This window comes from Erythrolamprus reginae, unplaced genomic scaffold, assembly GCF_031021105.1.
Source record: "Erythrolamprus reginae isolate rEryReg1 unplaced genomic scaffold, rEryReg1.hap1 H_33, whole genome shotgun sequence".
Classification (NCBI taxonomy): Eukaryota; Metazoa; Chordata; class Lepidosauria; order Squamata; family Dipsadidae; genus Erythrolamprus; species Erythrolamprus reginae.
The window spans coordinates 83233-108582 of NW_027248488.1; the positions used below are offsets into that span (position 1 = coordinate 83233).

The 25350-nt window shown below is 45.0% G+C and overlaps 1 protein-coding gene across 1 annotated transcript in view; it reads right to left on the reverse strand.

Moving 5' to 3' along the window:
• Positions 1 to 972: 972 nt before the first annotated feature.
• The window catches only part of LOC139155607 (vomeronasal type-2 receptor 26-like), a 29730-nt gene continuing 5352 nt past the window's right edge, over positions 973 to 25350 (reverse strand). The window contains exons 2-6 of the mRNA XM_070730807.1: positions 24731 to 25019; positions 20441 to 21235; positions 8174 to 8383; positions 6957 to 7083; positions 973 to 1883 (exon numbers count right to left, since the gene is read on the reverse strand). Coding sequence (XP_070586908.1) covers positions 973 to 1883; positions 6957 to 7083; positions 8174 to 8383; positions 20441 to 21235; positions 24731 to 25019 — 2332 coding nt within the window. The remainder of the gene's footprint in view (positions 1884 to 6956; positions 7084 to 8173; positions 8384 to 20440; positions 21236 to 24730; positions 25020 to 25350) is intronic.

A 25350-nucleotide genomic window follows, 5' to 3' on the forward strand; every position in this document is an offset into this window, starting at 1 on the left:
TACATAAAACAAACATACAACAGTGCACAGTGCATGTGCCCGTCACCTAACAACACACACACCCCGTCACCCCCACCACCCCTACAAAGGGATTCAAAAAAAATATTTTGCTTATTTATCTATCTATTAATCCTTGGCTCTGTCTTGAACAAATATTACTAAAAGAGTGATTGTAATTTATTTTTCATATTTACATCACAGATTCTACTTAACATATAGTCTTTTACCTTATTCCATCGCACCTTCAGCTTCTCCAATTTATTCTTATCAAAATTATTTAGTCTTATTTCCATAATTTCAAAATGTATGTGGTCCACCATATACCAGTACCGTCACCTAATGACTCCAGAGACTCCAAGTTACTGGCTTGAGAGAGCCCCTCGCCAGGGCTGCCAGGCCTTTCTTCCTCATCATGTTCCTGACTGTAATCTCCCCTGTCCGACTGCCCAGAACCCTCCTCTTCGCTCTCAGCCTCCCCCGGGCATGGAGCCAGCAGAGACGCAGCTGGTCTTTCATCTGACTCAGGCTGAACCACAACACAATTCTTCTATTGGTTCTGTTGTAATAGTCACCTCTATATGTCTGGACTTTGGGGAAAGGTGTTATGTTTGTTTAAATGGTTACCTTCTTTGTCCCAGCTGAAACCCCTCTCACCTGTGATTACTGTATTTAAGTTCAGCTTGCTGTCTTCACCTTCCTTTTCCCCCCCTCTATTTTTTCTTTCTTAAAAATCCCAGTAACGGTATGGCTAACTGATGAGGCCAGAATAAGGCTGAAATAGCACTATCCTAGTCTCCTTACTAGGATTTGATCCTGGGGCTTCTGCCTTGTAAGGCAGAGAATTAACCTCTAGGTTAACTATACATATATTATTCTTTGATTCTTGCATACTATTTAAGTGAGAATAATTACTGTTTTCTTTCAAATAGGAGAAAGTTTTACAATTCTTAAAATATTCTAATGGCTTATGCCTCATGTTTTTGCATTTGTTCTGGCTGTAAGCTGTTCCTTTGTGTTCAGGTCTGGCCTCAGAAGGATAATGTAGCACTTGGGGATGAAGATGCAGCCCAGCAGACCAGCACTGGAGGCCAGGATGGAGAAAACCTGCACAGCCACCATATATTTCCCTTTGGTGCTCAGGTAGGTGGGCACAAAAGTCACCCAGACACTGCAGAACACCAGCATGCTGAAGGTGATGAGCTTGGCTTCGTTGAAGGCCCCAGGCAGATTCCTGGCCAGGAAAGCCACTGTGAAGCAGATGGCAGCCAGGAAGCCTTTGTAGCTGAGGGTGATGTAGAACATGACTACAGCCCCTTCGTTGCATTGCAGGGTGATCTCTCCAGGCTGGGAGTGGAGGTCAGAGTCAGGGAAAGGGGGAGAAAGTCCCAGCCAGATGGAGCAGATGATAGTTTGGACAACAGAGCAAGAAAAGATGATTGAGTTTGCTAAACTCTTCCCCAACCATCTCTTTACTCGGTTTCCTGGTTTTGTGGCCAGGAAGGCCAGCACCACCATGATGGTTTTGGCCAAAAGAGAAGAAATGGCAACTGAGAAGATGAGGCTGAAAACTATTTGTCGGAGAAGGCAGGTGACTTTCCTTGGTTGACCAATGAAGAGAAAAGGAGACAAGAAGCAAAGCAGGAGGGAGACCAGTAAGATGTAGGAGAGGTCCCGATTGTTGGCTTTGACAATAGGAGTTTCTTGGTTTTTAATGAAGATGATTAAAACCAGGCCTGTGCTTAGGAAGAAGAGTAGGGCAAAAGAGACCAGGATAATGCTCATATCTTCCTCATAAGACAGGAAGGTTGTAACTTTAGGGATACATTGGACTCTGTCCACATTTGGATATTTATCATCTGGACACTTGGTGCATTTTTCTGCATCTGAGAAAATAAAATAAAGAAGTATTTCTTTTATTTACATATATTGAAAGATAACATTGATAAAAGGAGCATTTCCAGAATGCATTTCTTAAGGTCTTCAATGAAAATAAGAAACATATATTACTTTCTTTTAAAAAAAATTGCTATACAGTAGTACCTCTAGATACGAGTTTAATTCGTTCCAGAACTGAGCTCGTATGTCGATCAACTCGTATCTCGAAGGAATCACTTTAACCTTTGTTTTTCCCTGCCGAGATAACCAGAAGCAAGGATTCTTGCGCCACCTAGTGGAAGCTCAGCTCGTATCCCGAATTTGAGCTCGGGTGTCGAACAGAAATTTCGCTCCTCTTGTGGCTCGTAACTTGGAATACTCGCATGTGGAGCAGCTGGTATCTAGAGGTACTACTGTATTTTAATAGTCTATGAAATTGGAGAAGGCTTAGGTCCGTAGGCATTTTCCAAGAAGGATTTCTAAACAATTTCCTTAAAAAGAGCACAAGAAGGATATTTTAAAAAATGTAGCTAGGTATATGAAGTTGAGGCAAGTCATAGGAGAGTGAGGGTGAACCCATGGCACAGGTGCTACAGGTGGCACACAGAGTCATATATACTGGCAGGCGAACGGTTGTCCTAGCTCAGTGAAGGCAAACATTTTCACCCTCAGGTGCCGAAAGTATGTGCGCACACACTATCGTGCCTGCACGAGTGCCCACAACCATAATTGAATGCCTGGGGAGGAAATTGCCTCCCCTGCCACCCCAGAGGACCTCTGAATGCCAGAAACAGGTAGGCCGGATAAGCCTGTTTTTCACCCTCTCCAGGCTCCAGAGGCTTCCCAGGGTAAAAACGCCCTCCCCAATCCCCCCTTCCCCTCAGGAAGCCAAAAAAGCCCTCCCAGAGCCTCTGTGTGAGCCAAAAATCAACTGGCCAGCGTGCACATGCATGGTGAAGCGGAGCTAGGGCAACAGCTCGTGTGCCAGCTGATATGGCTCCATGTGCCACCTGTGGCACCCATGCTATAGGTTTGTCTAGGTCCTCAGCAGTCTGAAACATAGAAACATAGAAACATAGAAGTCTGACGGCAGAAAAAGACCTCATGGTCCATCTAGTCTGCCCTTATACTATTTTCTGTATTTTATCTTAGGATGGATATATGTTTATCCCAGGCATGTTTAAATTCAGTTACTGTGGATTTATCTACCACATCTGCTGGAAGTTTGTTCCAAGGATCTACTACTCTTTCAGTAAAATAATATTTTCTCATGTTGCTTTTGATCTTTCCTCCAACTAACTTCAGATTGTGTCCCCTTGTTCTTGTGTTCACTTTCCTATTAAAAACACTTCCCTCCTGGACCTTATTTAACCCTTTAATATATTTAAATGTTTCAATCATGTCCCCCCTTTTCCTTCTGTCCTCCAGACTATACAGATTGAGTTCATTAAGTCTTTCCTGATACGTTTTATGCTTAAGACCTTCCACCATTCTTGTAGCCCGTCTTTGGACCCGTTCAATTTTGTCAATATCTTTTTGTAGGTGAGGTCTCCAGAATTGAACACAGTATTCCAAATGTGGTCTCACCAGCATTCTATATAGTGGGATCATAATCTCCCTCTTCCTGCTTGTTATGCCTCTAGCTATGCAGCCAAGCATCCTACTTGCTTTCCCTACCGCCTGACTGCACTGTTCACCCATTTTGAGACTGTCAGAAATCACTACCCCTAAATCCTTTTCTTTTGAAGTATTTGCCAACACTGAACTGCCAATACAATACTCAGATTGAGGATTCCTTTTCCCCAAGTGCATTATTTTACATTTGGAAACATTAAACTGAAGTCTGGATTCAGGCCCAGCTACAGCACGGAAACTGCTTTGGTTGCATTGATGGATGATCTCTGGCGGGCCCGGGACAGGGGCTTGTGCTCTGTCCTGGTGCTTCTTGACCTCTCAACGGCTTTCGATACCATCGACCATGGTATCCTTCTGCGCCGACTGGAGGGGTTGGGAGTGGGAGGCACTGTTCTTCAGTGGTTCTCCTCCTACCTCAATGGTCAGTCGCAGTCGGTATTAGTGAGGGGTCAGAGGTCGACCTCTAGGTTTCTCCCTTGTGGGGTGCCTCAAGGGTCGGTCCTCTCCCCCCTGCTATTTAATATCTACATGAAACCACTGGGTGAGATCATCCAAGGGCATGGGGTGAGGTATCATCAATACGCCAATGATACCCAGTTATACATCTCCACCCCATGTCCAGTCAGCGAAGCAGTGGAAGTGATGTGCCGGTGCCTGGAGGCTGTTGGGGCCTGGATGGGTGTCAACAGACTCAAACTCAACCCAGACAAGACAGAGTGGCTGTGGGTCTTGCCTCCGAAGGCAATTCCATCTGTCCATCCATTACCCTGGGGGCAGAATCATTGACCCCCTCGGAGAGGATCCACAACTTGGGCATCCTCCTCGATCCACAGCTCACATTAGAGAAACATCTTTCAGGTGTGGCGAGGGGGGCATTTGCCCAGGCTCGCCTGGTGCACCAGTTGTGGCCCTATTTGGACCGGGAGTCACTGCTCACAGTCGCTCATGCCCTCATCACCTCAAGGCTCGACTACTGTAACGCTCTCTACATGGGGCTACCTTTGAAAAGTGTTCGGAAACTTCAGATTATGCAGAATGCATCTGCGAGAGCAATCATGGGCTCTTCTAAATATGCCCATGTTACACCAACACTCCGCAGTCTGCATTGGTTGCCAATCAGTTTCCGGTCACAATTCAAAGTGTTGGTTATCACCTATAAAGCCCTTCACGGCACCGGACCAGATTACCTCTGGGACCGCCTTCTGCTGCACAAATCCCAGCGGCCAGTTAGGTCCCACAGAGGGGGTCTTCTCCGGGTCCCGTCAACTAAACAATGCCGCTTGGCGGGACCCAGGGGAAGAGCCTTCTCTGTGGCGGCCCTGGCCCGGAACCAACTCCCCCCCAGAGATTAGAATTGCCCCCACCCTCCTTGCCTTTCATAAGCTCCTTAAAACCCACCTCTGCCATCAGGCATGGGGGAACTGAGATATTCTTTCCCCCTAGACCTTTACAATTTTATACATGGTATGTCTGTATGTATGTTTGGTTTTGTATATTAAGGGGTTATAATTCGCTTATAGTATTGGATTATTATTGTATACTGTTTATGACTGTTGTTAGCCGCCCCGGGTTTTCAGAGAGGGGCAGCATATAAATCCAATAAAACTTGAAACTTAAACTTGAAACTTGCCATCACTGCCCTAGCTCATCTCCAGCTAATTTTTGGCTCACACAGAGGCTCTGTGTGAAGTTGAGAAACAGGCCATCTCCATTGGAAAAAAGGCCTCCAGGGGCAGGGGAAGCTGTTTTCACCCTCCACAGGCATTGAATTCTTATTGTGGGCCCTCGTGCATGCCATGCTCTTTCAGCCCCCGGGGAAATAAAGGGGCACCATCACTGTCATAGGAGGTTAATTATTCCCTGTGTAATGAGTAGAATCTTCATAGGAACCTACATTATTAGAGGTCAATAATGAATCATATCATTTTCTCAGGCAAACATCCTGTGTCTTGCCCTGTGGCAGTTAATATAATGGATTTGGAGGTTACCTACATAATCCTGTAACATCTGGAAGCAACCTGGGGAAACTTTCTATCAGTGAGAATAATTCACCAGTGGAACAGATGGGCTACAGAGGTTTGGGGGTTTCAACATTGGAGGATTTTAGGAAGAAACTGGACGGTCACTTCCCTGAAATGATATAGGTTCTCCGGATTGAACAGGGAATAGAACCAGAAGACCTCCAAGGTCCCTATCAGCTCTATTCTGATTGATTGATTGATTGACATGATTGGCATAATATTTGTGTAATAAATTCACCCCCTAACTATTCACTTCTCAATGATCCTCAAGGGGAGGCTCAAGGGAAGGGTGAATGATTGATGGATGGGTGGATGGTTTTTTTATTGTGGGGTTTTAAGGTTGTAAGTCCACAATGAGAAGGGCGGCATCAAGTTTCAAAGATCTCAGATGTTCCTAGAAAGCTAAACTTAGCAGCACTTCTCCAAACTTAAAAGCAGAAGGGATATTTCTTCTCCTGTTAGTAAAGCTTGTTCAGTGTCCCCCCCCTCCCCTGTCTCTTCCCAGCCCTCCTTCAAAGTCTTTTTGATTTATAGTGATACTTTGTCTTACAAAGTTAATGGGTTCCAGGACGAGGTTCTTAAGGTGAAAAGTTTGTAAGACGAAACAATGTTTCCCATAGGAATCAATGGAAAAGTGATTAAAGCGTTGAAGCCCAAAATTCACCCCTTTTGCCAGCCGAAGCACCCGTTTTTGCACTGCTGGGATTCCCCTGAGGCTCCCCTCCATTGAAAACCCCACCTCCGGACTTCTGTGTTTTTGCAATGCTGCAGGGGAATCCCAGCATCACAAAAACGAGCACTTTGCTGGCAATGGAAGTCTCGGGGTGGAGTTTCCCAGCAAAGGGAGCATCAGAAAAATCGCAGCATCGCAAAAACACTGAAGTCCTCAAAACCCCACCTCCAGACCTCTGTGTTTTTACGATGCTGCGATTTCACTGAGGCTCCCCTCGCTGGGAAACTCCACCCCGAGACTTCCATTGCCAGCGAAGCACCCGTTTTTGTGCTGCTGGGATTCTCCTGCTGGGATTCCCCTGCAGCATCACAAAAACACAGAAGTCCGGAAGTGGGGTTTCCCATGGAGGGGAGCCTCAGGAGAATCCCAGCAGTGCAAAAACGGATGCTCCGCTGGCAACGGAAGTCGAAAGGTGGGGCATCCCAGTGGCGGCGGTGGGTTTGTAAGGTGAAAATAGTTTGTAAGAAGAGGGGGAAAAATCTTAAACCCTGGGTTTGTATCTTGAAAGTTTGTATGACGAGGCGTTTGTAAGATGAGGTATAACTGTATTTCCTTTTAGATAAGAAACTGTGCAGGATAAAAATAAAAAAACCCATAAAAGCTTCAATCTGCCTTTTCACTTGCACTTTCATGAAAAGGTTGTGGGTGGATCTAGTTCCACCAAGCCTCCCATTTTCCTCAGGGTCACCCACCTTCCTGAGTGGAGAAGGTCCCCTCCGGACAAGGAACGCAGTCGTAGCAACAAACTGGCTCTCCTTCTCGAGCCCTCTTGACAAATCCAGGATGACAACTTTCCACACATTGGGACTGAGGCAGGGACTGAGCAGAAGAAGAAGGAAAGATATTAGGACTCCATCAATGGAAAATGGAGGGAGAAATGGATGGAGACAAGTTGCCTCTGGTCTTCACTGAGGTTAATATGAAATCTCTGATTCGTTCTAAACAGATGCAGGAGATATAACAACTGGCAGATAATTCATTTAGTTCCTCCCTTTTGCTTTTAGCATTTAACATTACAATAAAGTACTTTTTTATTTAATAAAGTCTGGAGGGATGGAATTGAAAAAATATTTAAGTATGATTATATATTCTTATTATCTCCGGGACCGTCTTCTGCTGCATGAATCCCAGCGACCAGTTAGGTCCCACAGAGTGGATCTTCTCCGGGTCCCGTCGACTAAACAATGTCGTTTGGCGGGACCCAGGGGAAGAGCATTCTCTGTGGCGGTCCCAGCCCTCTGGAACCAACTCCCCCCAGATATCAGAGTTGCCCCCACCCTCCTTGCCTTTCGTAAGCTTCTTAAAACCCACCTCTGTTGTCAGGCATGGGGGAATTGAGATATTCCGTTCCCCCTAGGCCAGTGATGGCGAACCTATGGCACGGCTGGCACACGAGTCGTTGCCCTAGTTCAGCTCCAACATGCATGTGTGTGCCAGCCAGCTGATTTTTGGCTCACACAGAGACTTTGAAAGGGCGTTTTTTACCCTCCTCTGGCTCCAAGGAAGCCTTTGGAGCCTGGGGAAGGCGAAACACAAGCCTACAGGGCCCACCAGAAGTTGGGAAACAGGCCGTTTCTGACCTCCAAAGGGCATTGAATTAGATGTGGGCACTCGTGCATGCGCGACAGCACGAGCGAATGCTCTTTTGGCACCTGAGGGGGGAAAGGTTCGCCATCACTGCCCTAGGCTTATAAAATTTATGCATGGTATGTCTGTATGTATGATTGGTTCCTTAAATTGGGGTTTTTTAAAATTACTTTTAATATTAGATTTGTTTATATTGTCTTTTTACTGTTGATAGCCGCCCCGAGTCTGTGGAGAGGGGCGGCATACAAATCAATCAATCAAACAAACAAACAAACAAATAAATAAAACTGAGAATAGGAAATGACACCAAAATTTCTCTCACCCTATTGAGCAACTTTAGCTGTGAAAAAAAATCTTGGTCGATAGTAAGTCTCTGTCTTTCAAAATCCGCCAGATACCCTTCTTTGGTATCCAAGTTGGGGAGGACAAACCAGCTGTAAATGGCCACATCTGCTGTCATTTCTCCATTTTGGTCCAAGTACAATTTTCTATCAGAAATATTGAAAACCACCTTCTCCAGAAAGGGATGAAACTAGAATAAGAATATCCAGGAATTTGAAAAGCAGAAAACTTTGATTATTATCCCACCTTGAATTCTTATTATTATTTTATTATTATTTATTGGATTTGTATGCCGCCCCTCTCCGCAGACTCGGGGCAGCTAACAACAATGATAAAAAACAACATGTAACAATCCAATTTAATAAAACAACTAAAAACCCTTATTATAAAAACCAAACATACACACAAACATACCATACATAACTTGTAATGGCCTAGGGGAAGGAATATCCTAACTCACCCATGCCTGGCGACAAAGGTGGGTCTTGAGTAATTTGCGAAAGACAAGGAGGGTGGGGGCCGTTCTAATCTCTGGGGGGAGTTGATTCCAGAGGGCCGGGGCCACCACAGAGAAGGCTCTTCCCCTGGGGCCCACCAACCGACAATGTTTAGTTGACGGGACCTGGAGAAGGCCCACTCTGTGGGACCTTATCGGTGGCTGGGATTCGTGCGGTAGAAGGTAGTTCCGGATATATTCTGGCCCATTGCCATATAGGGCTTTAAAGGTCATTACCAACACTTTGAATTGTGACCGGAAACCGATCGGCAGCCAATGCAGGCCACGGAGTGTGGCAGAAACGTGGGCGAATCTAGGAAGCCCTACGATGGCTCTCGCGGCCACATTCTGCATGATCTGAAGTTTCCGAACACTTTTCAAAGGTAGCCCCATGTAGAGAGCATTGCAGTAATTGAACCTTGAGGTGATGAGGGCATGAGTGACTATGAGCAATGACTCCCTGTCCAAATAGGGCCGCAACTGGTGCACCAGACGAACCTGGGCAAATGCCCTCCTTGCCACAGCTGAAAGATGATGTTCCAATGTTAGCTGTGGATCGAGGAGGATGCCCAAGTTGCAGACCCTCTCTGAGGGGGTCAATAGTTCTCCCCCCAGGGTAATGGATGGAAAGATGGAATTGTCCTTCTTGGGCGGCAAGACCCACAGCCACTCCGTCTTGTCTGGGTTGAGTTTGAGTTTGTTGACACCCATCCAGGCCCCGACAGCCTCCAGGCACTGGCACATCACTTCCATTGCTTCGTTGACTGGACATGGGGTGGAGATGTATAGCTGGGTATCATCGGCGTATTGATGATACCTCACCCCATGCCCTTGGATGATCTCACCCAGTGGTTTCATGTAGATATTAAATAGCAGGGGGGAGAGGACTGACCCCTGAGGCACCCCACAAGGGAGAGACCTAGAGGTCGACCTCTGACCTCCCGCTAACACCGACTGCGACTGACCGGAAAGGTAGGAGGAGAACCACTGAAGAACAGTGCCTCCCACTCCCAACCCCTCCAGCTGGCGCAGAAGGATACCATAGTCGATGGTATCGAAAGGCCGCTGAGAGGTCAAGAAGCACCAAGACAGTATGCAATTGGAGTCGAGATCAGCCCGGATCGAAAGCCGCTGAGAGGTCAAGAAGCACCAGGACAGTATGCAATTGGAGTCGAGATCAGCCCGGATCCCAGCGACTTTATCAGCGAAAAATGAGGTAAATTCCTCGGCACTACCCTGTAAGGGCTCCCCAACTCCCCCCTGATTTAGAAGGGAGCGGGTCACCCTAAACAGAGCGGCTGGGCGGGATTCCACTGCTGCAATCAAGGCGGCATGGTACTTGCATCTTGCCGCCTTGAGCGCCACTTTGTAGGTGTTAATAAAAGCTCTTACAAGTGTTCGGTCGGATTCAGACTTACTCTTCCTCCAACAGTTCTCTAGACATCTCTTCTGGCGTTTCAACTCCCGGAGCTCCTCGTGAACCATGGAGCTCTACGGGGTCTAGTGCCACAGAGAGGTTGCAAAGGCGCAATTCGGTCGAGAGCCTTGCCATTCATCCATCCTTAAAATCCCCACAATAATTTAATTACCGGTAAAAGCTAATTAATATAAAACTAAACTATTAAAATATATGTTAATTATTAAAAATATAGGTAAAATAGTCCAAGTGGTCAATTAATTAATCAAGTCAGCCAAGTTCATATAGATAACATCTGATCTAAAAAGTGAGTTCAAAGGATGTAAAATAGGACAAAGTCTGAATCCTGGGTATAAGCTCTGTCCTCCCAGGCTTTTTGGTAATGGCCGTTATCGTTGGCCAAGTCTGTCTCTTTGCCACTGTCGTTGTTGTCATCTTCTCAATATTTCTTCTATAAGTGTCTAATTTCCAAATATGGTTAAATAATACTGATAGAGAGGTGTATAAAATGAGACAGAAGGAGGCGAAACAGATAATACATGCTGCTAAAGCCACAAAAGAGGAAGAAATTGCCAAATCTTTAAAGAAAGGGGTTAAAACCTTCTTCAGATATATTAGTGATAGGAAGAAGAAAAACTGCAGCATCACGAAGCTTAGTACCGGGAATAATACAAGCATTGATGGGAATAAGGAGATCGCTGACCATTTCAATAGCTACTTCTGTTCACTTTTCTCAAAAGACACCTTACAAAATAATACTATAGAGGGATATAGCATTGCTTCCAGCTGTACGGATTCAGCTCCAGTGATCTTAGAAGCTGATGTCTTAGAACAACTTGAACGATTAAAGATAAATAAGGCAATGGGTCCAGATGGCATCCACCCCAGAGTTCTTAAAGAACTCAGATCTGTCATTGCTACCGCCCTGACTGATTTGTTTAACCAATCCCTGTTAACAGGAGATGTTCCTGAGGATTGGAGAATGGCCAGTGTGGTGCCTATCCACAAGAAGGGCAGTAGAGAAGAAGCTGGTAACTACAGGCCAGTTAGCTTGACATCAGTTATAGTTAAAATGATGGAGACTCTACTCAAAAAGAGGATAAATCAGCACCTAAAAAACAATAACTTATTGGACCCAAATCAGCATGGCTTTACTGAAAGCAAATCATTTCAGACTAATCTCATTGATTTCTTTGACTATGTCACAAAGGTGTTGGATCAAGGTGGTGCCGTGGATATTGCCTATCTGGACTTCAGCAAAGCCTTTGATACGGTTCCACATAAAGAGCTGATAGATAAATGAGTGAAGATTGGGCTTAATCCCTGGATAGTTCAGTGGATTTCAAGCTCGCTGAAGCGTAGACATCAGAGAGTTATTGTTAATGGCGAGTATTCTGAGCAGAGACAGGTGACAAGCGGTGTGCCACAAGGGTCTGTTCTGGGTCCTATTCTTTTTAATATGTTTGTGAGTGACATGGGGAAGGTTTGGTAGGGAATATTTGCCTATTTGCCGATGACACTAAAGTGTGCAATAGGGTTGATATTCCTGGAGGCATCTGTAATATGGCAAATGATTTAGCTGTACTAGATAAATGGTCAAAGCAATGGAAACTGCAGTTTAATGTTTCCAAATATAAAATAATGCACTTGGGGAAAAGGAATCCTCAATCTGAGTATTGTATTGGCAGTTCAGTGTTGGCAAATACTTCAAAAGAAAAGGATTTAGGGGTAGTGATTTCTGACAGTCTCAAAATGGGTGAACAGTGCAGTCAGGCGGTAGGGAAAGCAAGTAGGATGCTTGGCTGCATAGCTAGAGGTATAACAAGCAAGAAGAGGGAGATTATGATCCCGCTATATGTTCTGTCTGGGTCCCTCCAGAAGCCAACACCAACCAAAAAGAGAAGCCAGACACACTGGTAAAAAGCAAAGGCAGTTTATATAATTCAAAGCAAACACAGGTAACAGAAACTGTTCTTACACACAGGAACACGCTGGAACCGCACAGAGGTTCCACGAAGGCCATGAAAGAAAACAGGATTCTTGCTGTCAAAAACAACGCTGGAGATAACAGACCCACGCCTCCCCCAAGTCTTCCAGACTTCTAGGCCACAAGCCAAGATTAGAGATGCCGAGAAGCGAAGCAGGGTCACAGAACTTCCAGTTGATAACACTCCACAAGGCTGCAATGGCGGGCCTGCCTTTTCAACCCTGCTGAGGAGAACCACACCCAAACCCAGCTGTTGCCAATTCAGTGATGCAAATACCTTTCTAATTGGTCCCGTCTCTGAGCTGCACGTCGCTCATGTCAATTATAGCCTGTGCTTCTTCATCCAATGAGTCCAGGCTACTAGCTGGGGAGAGCCCCCCCCCCCCGGGGCTCTCAGGCTGCTCTCCCTCCTCCTCTTCCTGACTTTCCTCTCCCCCGTCTGCCTGGTCCTCCCCCTCCTGTTCACTGTCCTCCTCCTCTGGGCATGGATCCAGCAGAGACGCAGCCGGTCCCTGAGGAGCCTCAGGCTGAATCACAACACTATATAGAATGCTGGTGAGACCACATTTGGAATACTGTGTTCAGTTCTGGAGACCTCACCTACAAAAAGATATTGACAAAATTGAACGGGTCCAAAGACGGGCTACAAGAATGGTGGAAGGTCTTAAGCATAAAACTTATCAGGAAAGACTTCATGAACTCCATCTGTATAGTCTGGAGGACAGAAGGAAAAGGGGGGATATGATCGAAACATTGAAATATGTTAAAGGGTTAAATAAGGTCCAGGAGGGAAGTGGTTTTAATAGGAAAGTGGACACAAGAACAAGGGGACACAATCTGAAGTTAGGTGGGGGAAAGATCAAAAGCCACGTGAGAAAATATTATTTTACTGAAAGAGTAGTTGATCCTTGGAACAAACTTCCAGTAGATGTGGTTGGTAAATCCACAGTAACTGAATTTAAACATGCCTGGGATAAACATATATCCATCCTAAGATAAAATACAGGAAATAGTATAATAGGGGCAGACTAGATGGACCCTGAGGTCTTTTTCTGCCATCAGTCTTCTATGTTTCTATGTTTCTAATCATCCTGATGGAGAGAGAAAAAAGGAAAGAGAAAGAAAGAAAGAAAAGAAAGGAACAAAAGAGAGATAGAGAGAAAGAAAGAAAGAAAGAGAAAAAAGAAAGAGAAATATGGAAGGAAGGGAGGATGGTAGAGAGGGAGGAGGGAAGGAAGGAAGAAGGAAAGAAGATAGAAAGGAGGGAAGGAGGAAGGAAAGAAAAAGGAAAGAGAAATAAAAAGAAGGAAAAAAGATGATAGGAAGGAAGACAGACAAAAAGAAATGAGTGAGGGAAAATGGAAAGAAAAAGAAAGAAGAAAGAAGAAAGAAAGGAAGGAAGAGAAAGAAAGAAGGTAGGTAAGTATGAAGGAAGGAAGGAGGGAGGGAGGGAATGGAAGGAAGAAAGAAAGATGATAGGAAGAAAGACAAGGAGAAAGAAAGAAAAAGAAAAAAGAAAGAAAGATGGTAGAAAGAAAGGTAGACAGAAAGAAAGAAAAAGAAAGAAGGGGGGAGAAAGAAAAAAATGAAAGAAAGACTTATGACCACAAGTGAGCCTAACATTTTGGTTGTTAAACAAGAGCATGGTTAAATGCATTTCACCACAGTTTACAACAGCGGTCCCCAAACTTTTTACACAGGGGCCAGTTCACTGTCCCTCGGACTGTTGGAGGGCCGGACTATAAAAAAACCTATGAACAAATCCCTATGCCCACTGCACATACCTTATTTTAACATAAAAAAACAAAATGGGAATGTACTATTTAGAGGGGGGGAAGAAGTCTGAAATTCATACATGTTTATGTTTTGTTTTTAATTTTCTTTTGTTAACATCTGATTGGCTAAACAAGGTTTTCTTGGTTTATAGAAAAATGTATAAAATATTTATAGAAAAATATATAAAGAAGGAAGCACTTTGGCATAATGATTAATAAGTTAGAAATATAATTGGTGTTGTACTTCTTGAAGGAACATTAAGGAGGGAATTTAATTAAAAGAAAAGTATGTACCTGGATGACAACATTAGAAAAAAAACTTTTGCAACTTTTTTGATGATTGATATTAGTTACTGACAAAATACCGCATTTTATTCAGGGAAAATTAGATGGTACATTGTATTGGTTGAATGTATGTTGAGAAAATTTTTAAAAAATTTACACCACCCCTCCCCCGCCCAAAAAAGTCCTTCCTTCCTCCGCCCCCTCCATTCATTTCATTCTTCCTTCCTTCTTTGTTCCCTCCATTTCTTCTTCCTTCCTTCCTCCTTTCCTTCCTTCCTCTGCCATTTCTCCTCCTTTCCCTCCCTCCCTCCTTCCCACTTCTCTCTTCCCTCTCCCTTTTTTTCCTTCTTTCTCATTTGTTTTTTCCCTCTCCCTCGTTCTTTCCCTCCATCATTTTCTCATTTTTCTCTCACACATTCCCCCCCTCACTTGTTTTCTCTCCTTCTCTCTCTTGCTTTCTTTCTCTCTCTCTCCTTTTCTTCTCTCTTCCTTCCTCTCTTCTTTCTTTTTCTGCCCTGCAACATGCAAGCAGAAGCTCCCAAGACGGTGGCACCGATGTCGGGTCGCAGTACATTGCTGCCGCTGGCACTGGCCCGTTGGCTGGCCCAGGACGGAGGTGCCAGCCCCCTGCCCAGCGCAGCGCCAACAATGTACGGCGTCCTGCAACACATCAAGCCGCCGCCGCCGCCTGTGCCCTCCCGCTTGACCCACGCTGCGCCACCTTCGTGGCTTGCCCTGCTGCCCCATGCCCACCAGAGCTCCCGGTGCAGCTGAATCGCGGGGCGGAGTAGGCGGCGGCGGCGGTCGCTTCAGGCCCGCCCCCGAGCTGAGCTTCCTTTGAGGCAAAACTGCAAAGCTCAACTGCCGCCTCGAAGGAAGCCGAAGGAAGCTCAACTCAACGAGGACCGGCTGTTGGTCCCTTGAAGCTGCCACCAACGCCCACTGCGGAGATCCCTTCGCCCGAACGGAGGCGGCGGCGGCGGTGGCGGCGGGTTCAAGGGACCAACAGCTGGTCCTCCTTGAGCTGAGCTTCCTTTGGCTTTCTTCCTTTCTCCCCGAGGAGATCCCTTCACCCGGAGGCGGACTCAGAGGCTGCAACAATTCAGCGCCGAGAAAGACCGGCTCTTGGTCCCTTGAGCCCGCCGCCTCCGTTCAGCAGTGGGCAGCAGCAGCTTCAAGGGACCAACAGCCAGTCCTCGTTGAGTTGAGCTTCCTTCGGCTTCCTTCGAGGCGGCAGTTGAGCTTTGTAGTTTTGCCTCGAAGGAAGCTCAGCTCGGGGGTGGGCCTGAAGCAGCCGCCGCCGCCTACTCTGCCCCGTGCTTCGGCCGCGCCGGGGCCAAGTAAGCTGAGGCTAGGCTCGTCGCCCCCGGCTCCAAGCGCGGGGCCTGGGCGGCGGGCAAGCATCAGGAGGGCCTCCCCGTCACCTGGCCGGGACGGTGTGGCCGTTAACAAGTTAGTGCACGGGGATCCTGATAAATTGTTTACTGCCCCCTCCAGACGCTCTTCCAGGGCTTCCAGGCTCCCTGCGGGGCAGCAAAGAAGCAAAAAAGCAGCACTCTCCCGCTCTCCCCCTCTCTTTCTTGCTTTATTTTTCTCTCTCACTCCCTTTCTATGTCTCCCTCTTTCTCTCTCTCTCCCTCTCCGCAGCAGACCCCCCCAACACCAAAAGTGCCCAAACGTGCGCAAACTTCACCGATGCAAAAAAGCGGCACTGGAGGAACCAAGACGGTCTGCAGCCGAGTGTCTGGAGAGGAGGCGGAAAGCCAGGGGGCGGGGAGGAAAGCAATTGGCCAATTTCTTTCTCGCCTTTAGGGAGAGGAACTGTTGCTGCTCTGCCATAGGGTGCTTTTCCTCCCCGCCCCCTGGCTTTCCTCTACCTTGCCACCGCCAGACACTCAGCAGCAGAGTGGGGGGGAGATTCGGGAACTTAGAATATTATATGGTAAAATCTTGCACGGTGCTGTGGGCCGGGTAAATAGCCTCAGCGGGCCGCATCCGGCCCGCGGGCCGTAGTTTGGGGACCGCTGGTTTACAAGTTGGACATGCCCACCCAGTCAGCTAACCACCAAGCCATGCCCCCATCCCATACCCCTCAGGTGGGCATAGCTTGGTGGTCAGGTATTCTCTGAGTCAGTGTTTCCCAACCTTTTTTGAGCCGCGGCACATTATTCATATTTTCAAAATCCTGGGGAACACTGAACGGGGGGGAGGGGCTAAAAAAAGTTTGGACACAAAAAAATCTCTTCCTCCATTTCGCTCTAATTCTCCCTCTTTCTCTCTCCTCCTTCCTTTCCTTCTTTCTCTCTCTCCATCCCTCTTTCTTTCTTCCTCTCTTTTTTGCTCTCTTTCGCTCTCCCTCCTTCCCTCCCTCTGTCTTTCTCTCTCCCTTGCTCTCTCTTCCTCTCTTGCTATCTCTCTTTCATTCTCTTTCTCTCTCTCTCTTTCTCTGTCTCTCTTTCTCTCTGTGTCTCTCTTGCTATGTCGCTTTCTTTCTTTGTCTCTCTTGCTATCTCTTTCATTCTCTCTCTTTCTCTGTCTCTCTTGCTATCTCTTTCTTTTTCTTTCTTTCTCTGTCTCTCTTGCTATGTCTCTCTCTTTCTCTCTCTCTCTCTGTCTCTCTTGCTATGTCTCTCTTTCTCTCTCTCTCTCTTGCTATGTCTCTTTCTTTCTCTCTCTCTCTGTGTCTCATAGAAACATAGAAACATAGAAACATAGAAGTCTGACGGCAGAAAAAGACCCCATGGTCCATCTAGTCTGCCCTTATACTATTTTCTGTACTTTATCCTAGGATGGACATATGTCTATCCCAGGCATGTTTAAATTCAGTTAATGTGGATTTATCTACCACGTCTGCTGGAAGTTTGTTCCAAGGATCTACTACTCTTTCAGTAAAATAATATTTTCTCATGTTGCTTTTGATCTTTCCGCCAACTAACTTCAGATTGTGTCCCCTTGTTCTTGTGTTCACTTTCCTATTAAAAACACTTCCCTCCTGGACCTTATTTAACCCTTTAATATATTTAAATGTTTCGATCATGTCCCCCCTTTTCCTTCTGTCCTCCAGACTATACAGATTGAGTTCATTAAGTCTTTCCTGATACGTTTTATGCTTAAGACCTTCCACCATTCTTGTAGCCCTTCTTTGGACCCGTTCAATTTTGTCAATATCTTTTTGTAGGCGAGGTCTCCAGAACTGAACACAGTATTCCAAATGTGGTCTCACCAGCATTCTATATAGTGGGATCATAATCTCCCTCTTCCTGCTTGTTATACCTCTAGCTATGCAGCCAAGCATCCTACTTGCTTTCCCTATAGCCTGACTGCACTGTTCACCCATTTTGAGACTGTCAGAAATCACTACCCCTAAATCCTTTTCTTTTGAAGTATTTGCCAACACTGAACTGCCAATACAATACTCAGATTGAGGATTCCTTTTCCCCAAGTGCATTATTTTACATTTGGAAACATTAAACTGCAGTTTCCATTGCTTAGACCATTTATCTAGTAAAGCTAAATCATTTACCATATTACAGACGCCTCCAGGAATATCAACCCTATTGCACACTTTAGAGTCATCGGCAAATAGGCAAACCTTCCCTACCAAACCTTCCCCTATGTCACTCACAAACATATTAAAAAGAATAGGACCCAGAACAGACCCTTGTGGCACACCGCTTGTAACCTGACTCTGCTCAGAATACTCGCCATTAACAATAACTCTCTGATGTCTACGCTTCAGCCAGCTGCAAATCCATTGAACTATCCAGGGATTAAGTCCAATCTTCACTAATTTATCTATCAGCTCTTTATGTGGAACCGTATCAAAGGCTTTGCTGAAGTCCAGGTAGGCAATATCCACGGCACCACCTTCATCCAACACCTTTGTGACATAGTCAAAGAAATCAATGAGATTAGTCTGACATGATTTGCCTTCAGTAAAGCCATGCTGATTTGGGTCCAATAAGTTATTGTTTTTTAGGTGCTGATTTATCCTCTTTTTGAGTAGAGTCTCCATCATTTTAACTACAACTGATGTCAAGCTAACTGGCCTGTAGTTACCAGCTTCTTCTCTACTGCCCTTCTTGTGAATAGGCACAACACTGGCCATTCTCCAATCCTCAGGAACTTCTCCTGTTAACAAGGATTGGTTAAACAAATCAGTCAGGGGGGTAGTAATGACAGATCTGAGTTCTTTAAGAACTCTGGGGTGGATGCCATCTGGACCCATTGCCTTATTTATCTTTAATCGTTCAAGTTCTTCTAAGACATCGGCTTCTAAGATCACTGGAGCTGAATCCGTACAGCTGGAAGCAATGCTATATCCCTCTATAGTATTATTTTGTAAGGTGTCTTTTGAAAAAACTGAACAGAAGTAGCTATTGAAATGGTCAGCGATCTCCTTATTCCCATTAATGCATGTATTATTCCCGGTACTAAGCTTCGTGATGCCGCAGTTTTTTTTCTTCTTATCACTAATATATCTGAAGAAGGTTTTATCCCCCTTCTTTACAGATTTGGCAATTTCTTCCTCTTTTGAGGCTTTAGCAGCATATATTATCTGTTTCGCCTCCTTCTGTCTCATTTTATATACCTCCCTATCAGCTATACTTCCAGACTCTTTATACCTCCTATAGGCAGCCTTTTTTTCATTGACTATAGCCCTTACATCATTGCTAAACCATAGCGGTTTCTTCTTCCTTTTACCTTTAGTTATTTGTCTTACATACAGTCCAGTGGCTTTTAAGATGGCCTTTTTTAATACAGTCCACTGGATGCTCGCTCCTGCCATTTTATCCCTCCCCTTTAATTCATTATCTAAATATTCTCCCATTGCATTAAAATTTGTTTTTCTGAAATCCAATACTTTGGTTGCATTATAGGATTGCTCACAATGAGTTTTTACATCAAACCACAAACATAGATGGTCACTGCAACCTAAATTTTCTCCCACCTTGACATCTGAAACCCAATTCCCATTCGTAAAAACTAAATCTAGAATATTCTCCCCTCTAGTTGGTATCTTAACCAGCTGTGCCAGAGCTGCTCCTGTAAAGGCCTCTACTATATTCTTACTTTTGGATGTAAGGGCACTGGGGATATTCCAGTCAACATCAGGCATGTTGAAATCACCCATAACCACAATATCTCCCTTTACTGCCATTTGGGTAATTTCATCCACCATCTTGTTGTCATATTCCTCGGATTGCCCTGGAGGCCTATAGATCACCCCAATTCTAATGACAGAACCTTCTTTATTTTGCATGCAAATCCAGAGAGTCTCTAGATCTTGACACGTATTTTGAATTAGTGTTGTTTTTAGACTTTCTTTAATATAAATAGCTACTCCACCTCCCCTTCTCTCTATTCTATCCTTCCTATACAGTGTGTATCCTGGTATGGATATTTCCCATTCATTCATCATTCTCTCTTTCTACCATGCCGACAACAGCGACATCAGGCAGTAGCCAAGGGTGGCGGCAGAGCATCTGACTGCGAGCGGGAGCCCTGACGGCGGCAGCTGGACGTGCTGCTGGACGCCGTATATGCTGGTGCTGCACTGGGCATGGGCATGGGGCTGGCACCTCCGGCCCAGGCAGTGAGCCATTGCCAGCCTCGCAGCCCCAGCATGTACGTCTCCAGCAGCACGTCCAACCGCCACCGTCAGTGCCTCCACCCTGGAGCTCCCTCTCGCCGCCGCCATCTCCCTGCGACTGCCTGGGGCTGCTGCAGCCGGCACCCTCTCGCTCCCACCGCCAGTGCCCTCCCGCCGGGCCCCAAAGGACACTTGCCGCCGACGCCAGGGAAGCTCCAGCTGGGTGGGGCGCTGCCGATGTCTCCGACCTGGAGCTCCCACTCGCAGCTGTCCCCCGGCTACTGCCCGATGCCGCTGTTTCTGGCGCTCTCCTGCTGGGCCCCAAAGAAGGAAGGCGGGGAAAAGGAGAGCTTCATTCTTCGCGCCTCCTTTTTCCCGCCTTCCTTCTTTGGGGCCCAGTAGGAGAGCGCCGGAAACAGCGGCATCGGGCAGTAGCCGGGGGACAGCTGTGAGTGGGAGCTCCAGGTTGGAGGCACCGGCACCGGCAGAGCCCCGCCCAGCTGGAGCTTCCCTAGGAGCTTCGTGGCACATCTGACCATGTCTCGCGGCACACTAGTATGCCGCGGCACACCGGTTGGGAAACGCTACTCTGAGTAATTAAATTGGCCAGATGTTGAGATTGTTCCCCTCCTTCTCCTCTGGATTCCTTCTCCAAAAGATCTAAGATTAATGGATCCATATAGGGACCTCCTACCTGCCATGGCTGCAGCCTTGGAGACCCCAACATATTTTTCCCCTCCTTCCTTCTCCTCCTCAATCTGGAAGAATATGCAGCATTCAAGGCATGGGCCAGAGTCTTGAGGATAATATAATAGTGATAATAATTTGGGGTCCATCTTCTGTTCCTGTTCCACTGAATTCCCAGTGGGGCTTTCTGGGTGCATCTTCTGCGTCCTTTGACAGAAAAGACATTCTTTGAAAGAGAACAATGGAAATAATAAGGTTGGAAGTTTTTTTCCACAAAGAAATGGATTTCAAAAACATCATCCGTTGGTGCATCTTTCGGCAGAAAGTTAAAGCTCCAAATACTGCAGATGTATTTGAGAAGTCTGTGCTTATTTATTTCATGTGGTCGAAACGTTGTGAGGATCCAGACTTTCCCCTCAATGGGTCCTGGCAAACGCATCAATGTTAAATGTAAAGGAACGATTCTGTCCCAGATGGAAACAAATTCCATGAAATGAACAAACACGTTGGCTTGTCTCCACTTAGAGAGGGCATCCCTGAGTGGTGCCATATGGACAGTTGTTAAGATCCATTGTGATATAACCACACAAATTCTATTCCTGACAAGCATAGGAGGGAAAGTCCTCATGAAATGCTCTCCCTTCTCTGTGTCTGAAGCGAAGAGGCCAATGAAGTTCCATCTGAAATGGAGGAGCAGTTGGACAATGGCGGAGTAGTGGAAGCCTTCTTTGGGGAGCATCTGGTGGAAAAGGGGGGATTTGCTTTTATCACTCAGAGCCTCTGAAGCACTTTTAAGACTGATCTGAAAAAGAAATGAAGAATGTCTTATTATATTTGGGGTCAAATCAAATCTAAAATACTACATTTTAATAAATCTAACCTGGTTTTCATCAATGTATTACAATAGTTTTTTAATTAGACATTGTTTGAAATATTAAAGACAGACTATTAGCAAGATTGTATCATAAAACTGGAAAATAATAAACAAATTTTAAAAATAAAAATGTAAATTACATTACTGAATCATCCTTACAATTTACTACAATTAGATAAACACTTGCAAATGCCAACAGAAGTATTCTCTGATATAATGCAAAACCTTACCGAAATATTAAGGCCCACTGACTACTATCCCCTACTGGTGATCCATAGAAACATAGAAACATAGAAGACTGACTGTAGAAAAAGACCTCATGGTCCATCTAGTTTGCCCTTATACTATTTCCTGTATTTTATCTTACAATGGATATATGCTTATCCCAGGCATGTTTAAATTCAGTTACTGTGGATTTACCAACCACGTCTGCTGGAAGTTTGTTCCTTTTCCCCAAGTGTATTATTTTACATTTGTAAACATTAAACTGCAGTTTCCATTGCTTTGACCAATTATCTAGTAAAGCTAAATCATTTGCCATATTACAGATGCCTTCAGGAATATCAACCCTATTGCACACTTTAGAGTCATTGGCAAATAGGCAAACCTTCCCTACCAAACTAAAAGAACTGGCAGACACCATCGGAACTACTTCTCCTCATATATCAAAAATCCTGGACCACTGGAGACCTTCCAGAAGACTGGAAACAAGCTGACGTAGTCCCCATCCACAAAAAAGGTAAAAAGACTCATCCAGGCAACTACAGACCAATCAGTCTGTCTTCTATACCTGGAAAAATACTGGAGAGAATAATTAAAAAACAATTTTGCCACTACCTAGAAACAAACAACATTATATCCAACAACCAGCATGGGTTTGTCAGAACCAAATCATGCCAAACCAACCTTATATCATTTTTTAACACCATAACCAAATCAGTGGACCAACACAATGCAGTAGACCTCATATACTTGGACTTCAGCAAAGCTTTTGATAAAGTTGACCACAATCTCTTAATCCACAAATTAGAAAAAAACGGGGTAGGTTACAACACACGCAGATGGATAAACAGTTGGCTGTCCAACCACACGCAACGAGTTGTCCTCAATGGCTCCAAACCCACATGCAAGAAGGTAGGCAGTGGGGTATCGCAGGGTTCCATCCTGGGCCCTTTATTCTTCAATATTTTCATCAACGACCTGGACGAGGGAGTAGAAGGGGAACTAATCAGATTTGCAGACGACACCAAGCTGGCAGGGGTAGCCAACACCCTAGAGGACAGGCTCAAAATACAGAAAGATCTAGACAGATTAACACTATGAGCCCACACTAACAACATGATGTTCAATGTCGACAAGAGCAAAGTCCTTCACCTTGGTAAAAAAATAACCTAGACACACATACAGCCTGGGAGAAACCCCACTTAGCAGTAGTGACTGTGAAAGAGATCTTTGAGTCTTGGTGGATAATCAACTAAACATGATTAGATTAGATTTATTGGATTTATATGCCGCCCCTCTCCGTAGCCAGCAATGTGCAGCAGCGGCCAAAAAAGCCAACACTACTCTAAGCTGCATCAACAGGGGGATACACTCCAAGACCAGGGAAGTATTAATACCACTCTACTACGCCCTGGTCAGACCACATCTGGAGTACTGCATCCAGTTCTGGTCACCACACTTCAAAAGAGACATTGAAACTCTGGAGAAGGTGCAGAAAAGAGCAACCAAAATGATTAGAGGACTTGAAACCAAGACTTACGAAGAGAGACTGCGGGAACTGGGCATGGAAGGCCAGAGGGGACATGATAGCTGTATACAAGGGGTTACCACAGAGAGGAGGGGGTCACTCTATTCTCCAGAGCAGCAGAGGGCCGGACGAGGAACAACAGCTGGAAGCTGACCAAGGAGAGATTCAACCTAGAAGTAAGGAAGAACTTCCTGACGGTCAGAGCGATCAACCAGTGGAACAACCTGCCTGCAGAGGTTGTGAACTCCCCAATTCTGGACACTTTCAAGAGGAGATTGGACTGCCACTTGGCTGGGGTGCTTTAGGATTCCTGCTCAGGCAGGGGGTTGGACTTGATGACCTACATGGTCCCTTTCAACTCTAACAATAAATAAATAAATAAACAAACCTTCCCCTATGTCATTCACAAACATATTAAAAAGAATAGGACCCAGAAAAGGCCCTTGTGGCACACCGCTTGTAACCTGTCTCTGCTCAGAATACTCGCCATTAACAACAACTCTCTGATGTCTACGCTTCAGCCAGCTGCAAATCCACTGAACTATCCAGGCATTAAGTCCAATCTTCAGCTCTTTATGTGGAACCGTATCAAAAGCTTTGCTGAAGTCCAGATAGGCAATATCCAGGGCACCACCTTCATCCAACACCTTTGTGACATAGTCAAAGAAATCAATGACCTTAGTCTGACATGATTTACCTTCAGTAAAGCCATGCTGATTTGGGTCCAATAAGTTATTGTTTTTTAGGTACTGATTTATCCTCTTTTTGAGTAGAGTCCCCATCATTTTAACTATAACTGATGTCAAGCTAACTGCCCTGCCATATTTTTAGCTTACCAAGAAATAGGTTGTGGTTTACTTTGCCGAAGCCTTTCTGAAATCCAAGTGCTGTATACTACGTGCACTGCATTTCACTGTAATTTTTGTCAAAAAAAGAAACAACATTTATTTATGGTCAGTTTTTTATCCTGCTGAATAACAAGGCTTCAAATATTCATTTTTCCTTTCCCCTTCTTCTTGTGGCTTCATTGAGTACAAAGTTCCCTCTCAAACAAGGGTTTAGATCAGGGTCAACAGTCTGAGCTCCATTTTGAGTTTAATCCATTTTCCCCATCATATTTCTCTGTTTATTGAATCAAATGCTGCACTAACATCTAGAAAGTCAGCAAACCTTGTTTTACCTCACTGATATAGATTAGATATTTCAAGACAAATTTGAGCCAATATATGATTATTAACTGATACATTACTTCTTATAAAATCTATATTATTATTATTATTATTATTATTATTATTATTATTATTAATTAGATTTTTATGCCGCCCCTTTCCGTAGACTATATACTCTACCTAAAACCTTCTAATTCTTCTGCAAGGAAAACATTTTTCTCAAATTTAACTAAGAGGATCATGGCATAAATTTTAGCCACAATATCTGCTAGTCTATTTGGTCAGTTAAATAGTTGGTAGAATGTCTTCTCCATGGAATATATTGCTTACATTTCATGCCTTTTATTATTAAGCTCAAGATGAACATAATGGAGTAAAATATTGATATTTTTGCTAATATGGAGGAAAGCAGCTCTTAAATTCCATGGAGAAGACATGATTGCATGTATGGATCACCCACCACTCCTCACTTTACCAGATGGCAAAAAAAACCCACACACAAACCTGTGGGACTTTGTAGGTGCCTACTAATGTTGACATCTGGATGGAACTATCCCAGTTAGCTGCATCAAGAAGAGATAGAAGGTTGTCCTTCCTTCCACAGCCATAGTTGGGAACATTGGCTTCTCCCGTGGAGAGAATGTCCAACAAGGCATCTGAAGTATGTAAAGTGCTCAAATGGTTGTCATGGATATTGTAGCCAAGTGTGAGGTTGTGCAGGCGCTGATAATTCTTGTTGACCAGTTGAAAGTTGAAAATCAATTTTATGCCATTAAAAATACCATGAACATCCCTATTATAAAAAAGTGTTATTATAATCAACAGCACAACAAATACAGTAATACCTCGTCTTACGAACTTTATTGGTTCCCAGAGGAGGTTTGTAAGGCGAAAAGTTCGTAAGACGAAACATTGTTTCCCATAGGAAACAATGTAAAATGAATTAATGCGTGCAAGAAAAAAAACGCCGCCGCCCGGCTGTCACCTTTTGAAACAGCCGGGGGGCTTCTCGGCGTCCTCCCGAACCCAAACGCCAAACTCGAACTTTTGCCAAACTTCCGGGTTTGGCATTCGGGAGGCCGCCGAGAAGCCCTGCTGCCCGGCTGTCACCTTTTGAAACAGCC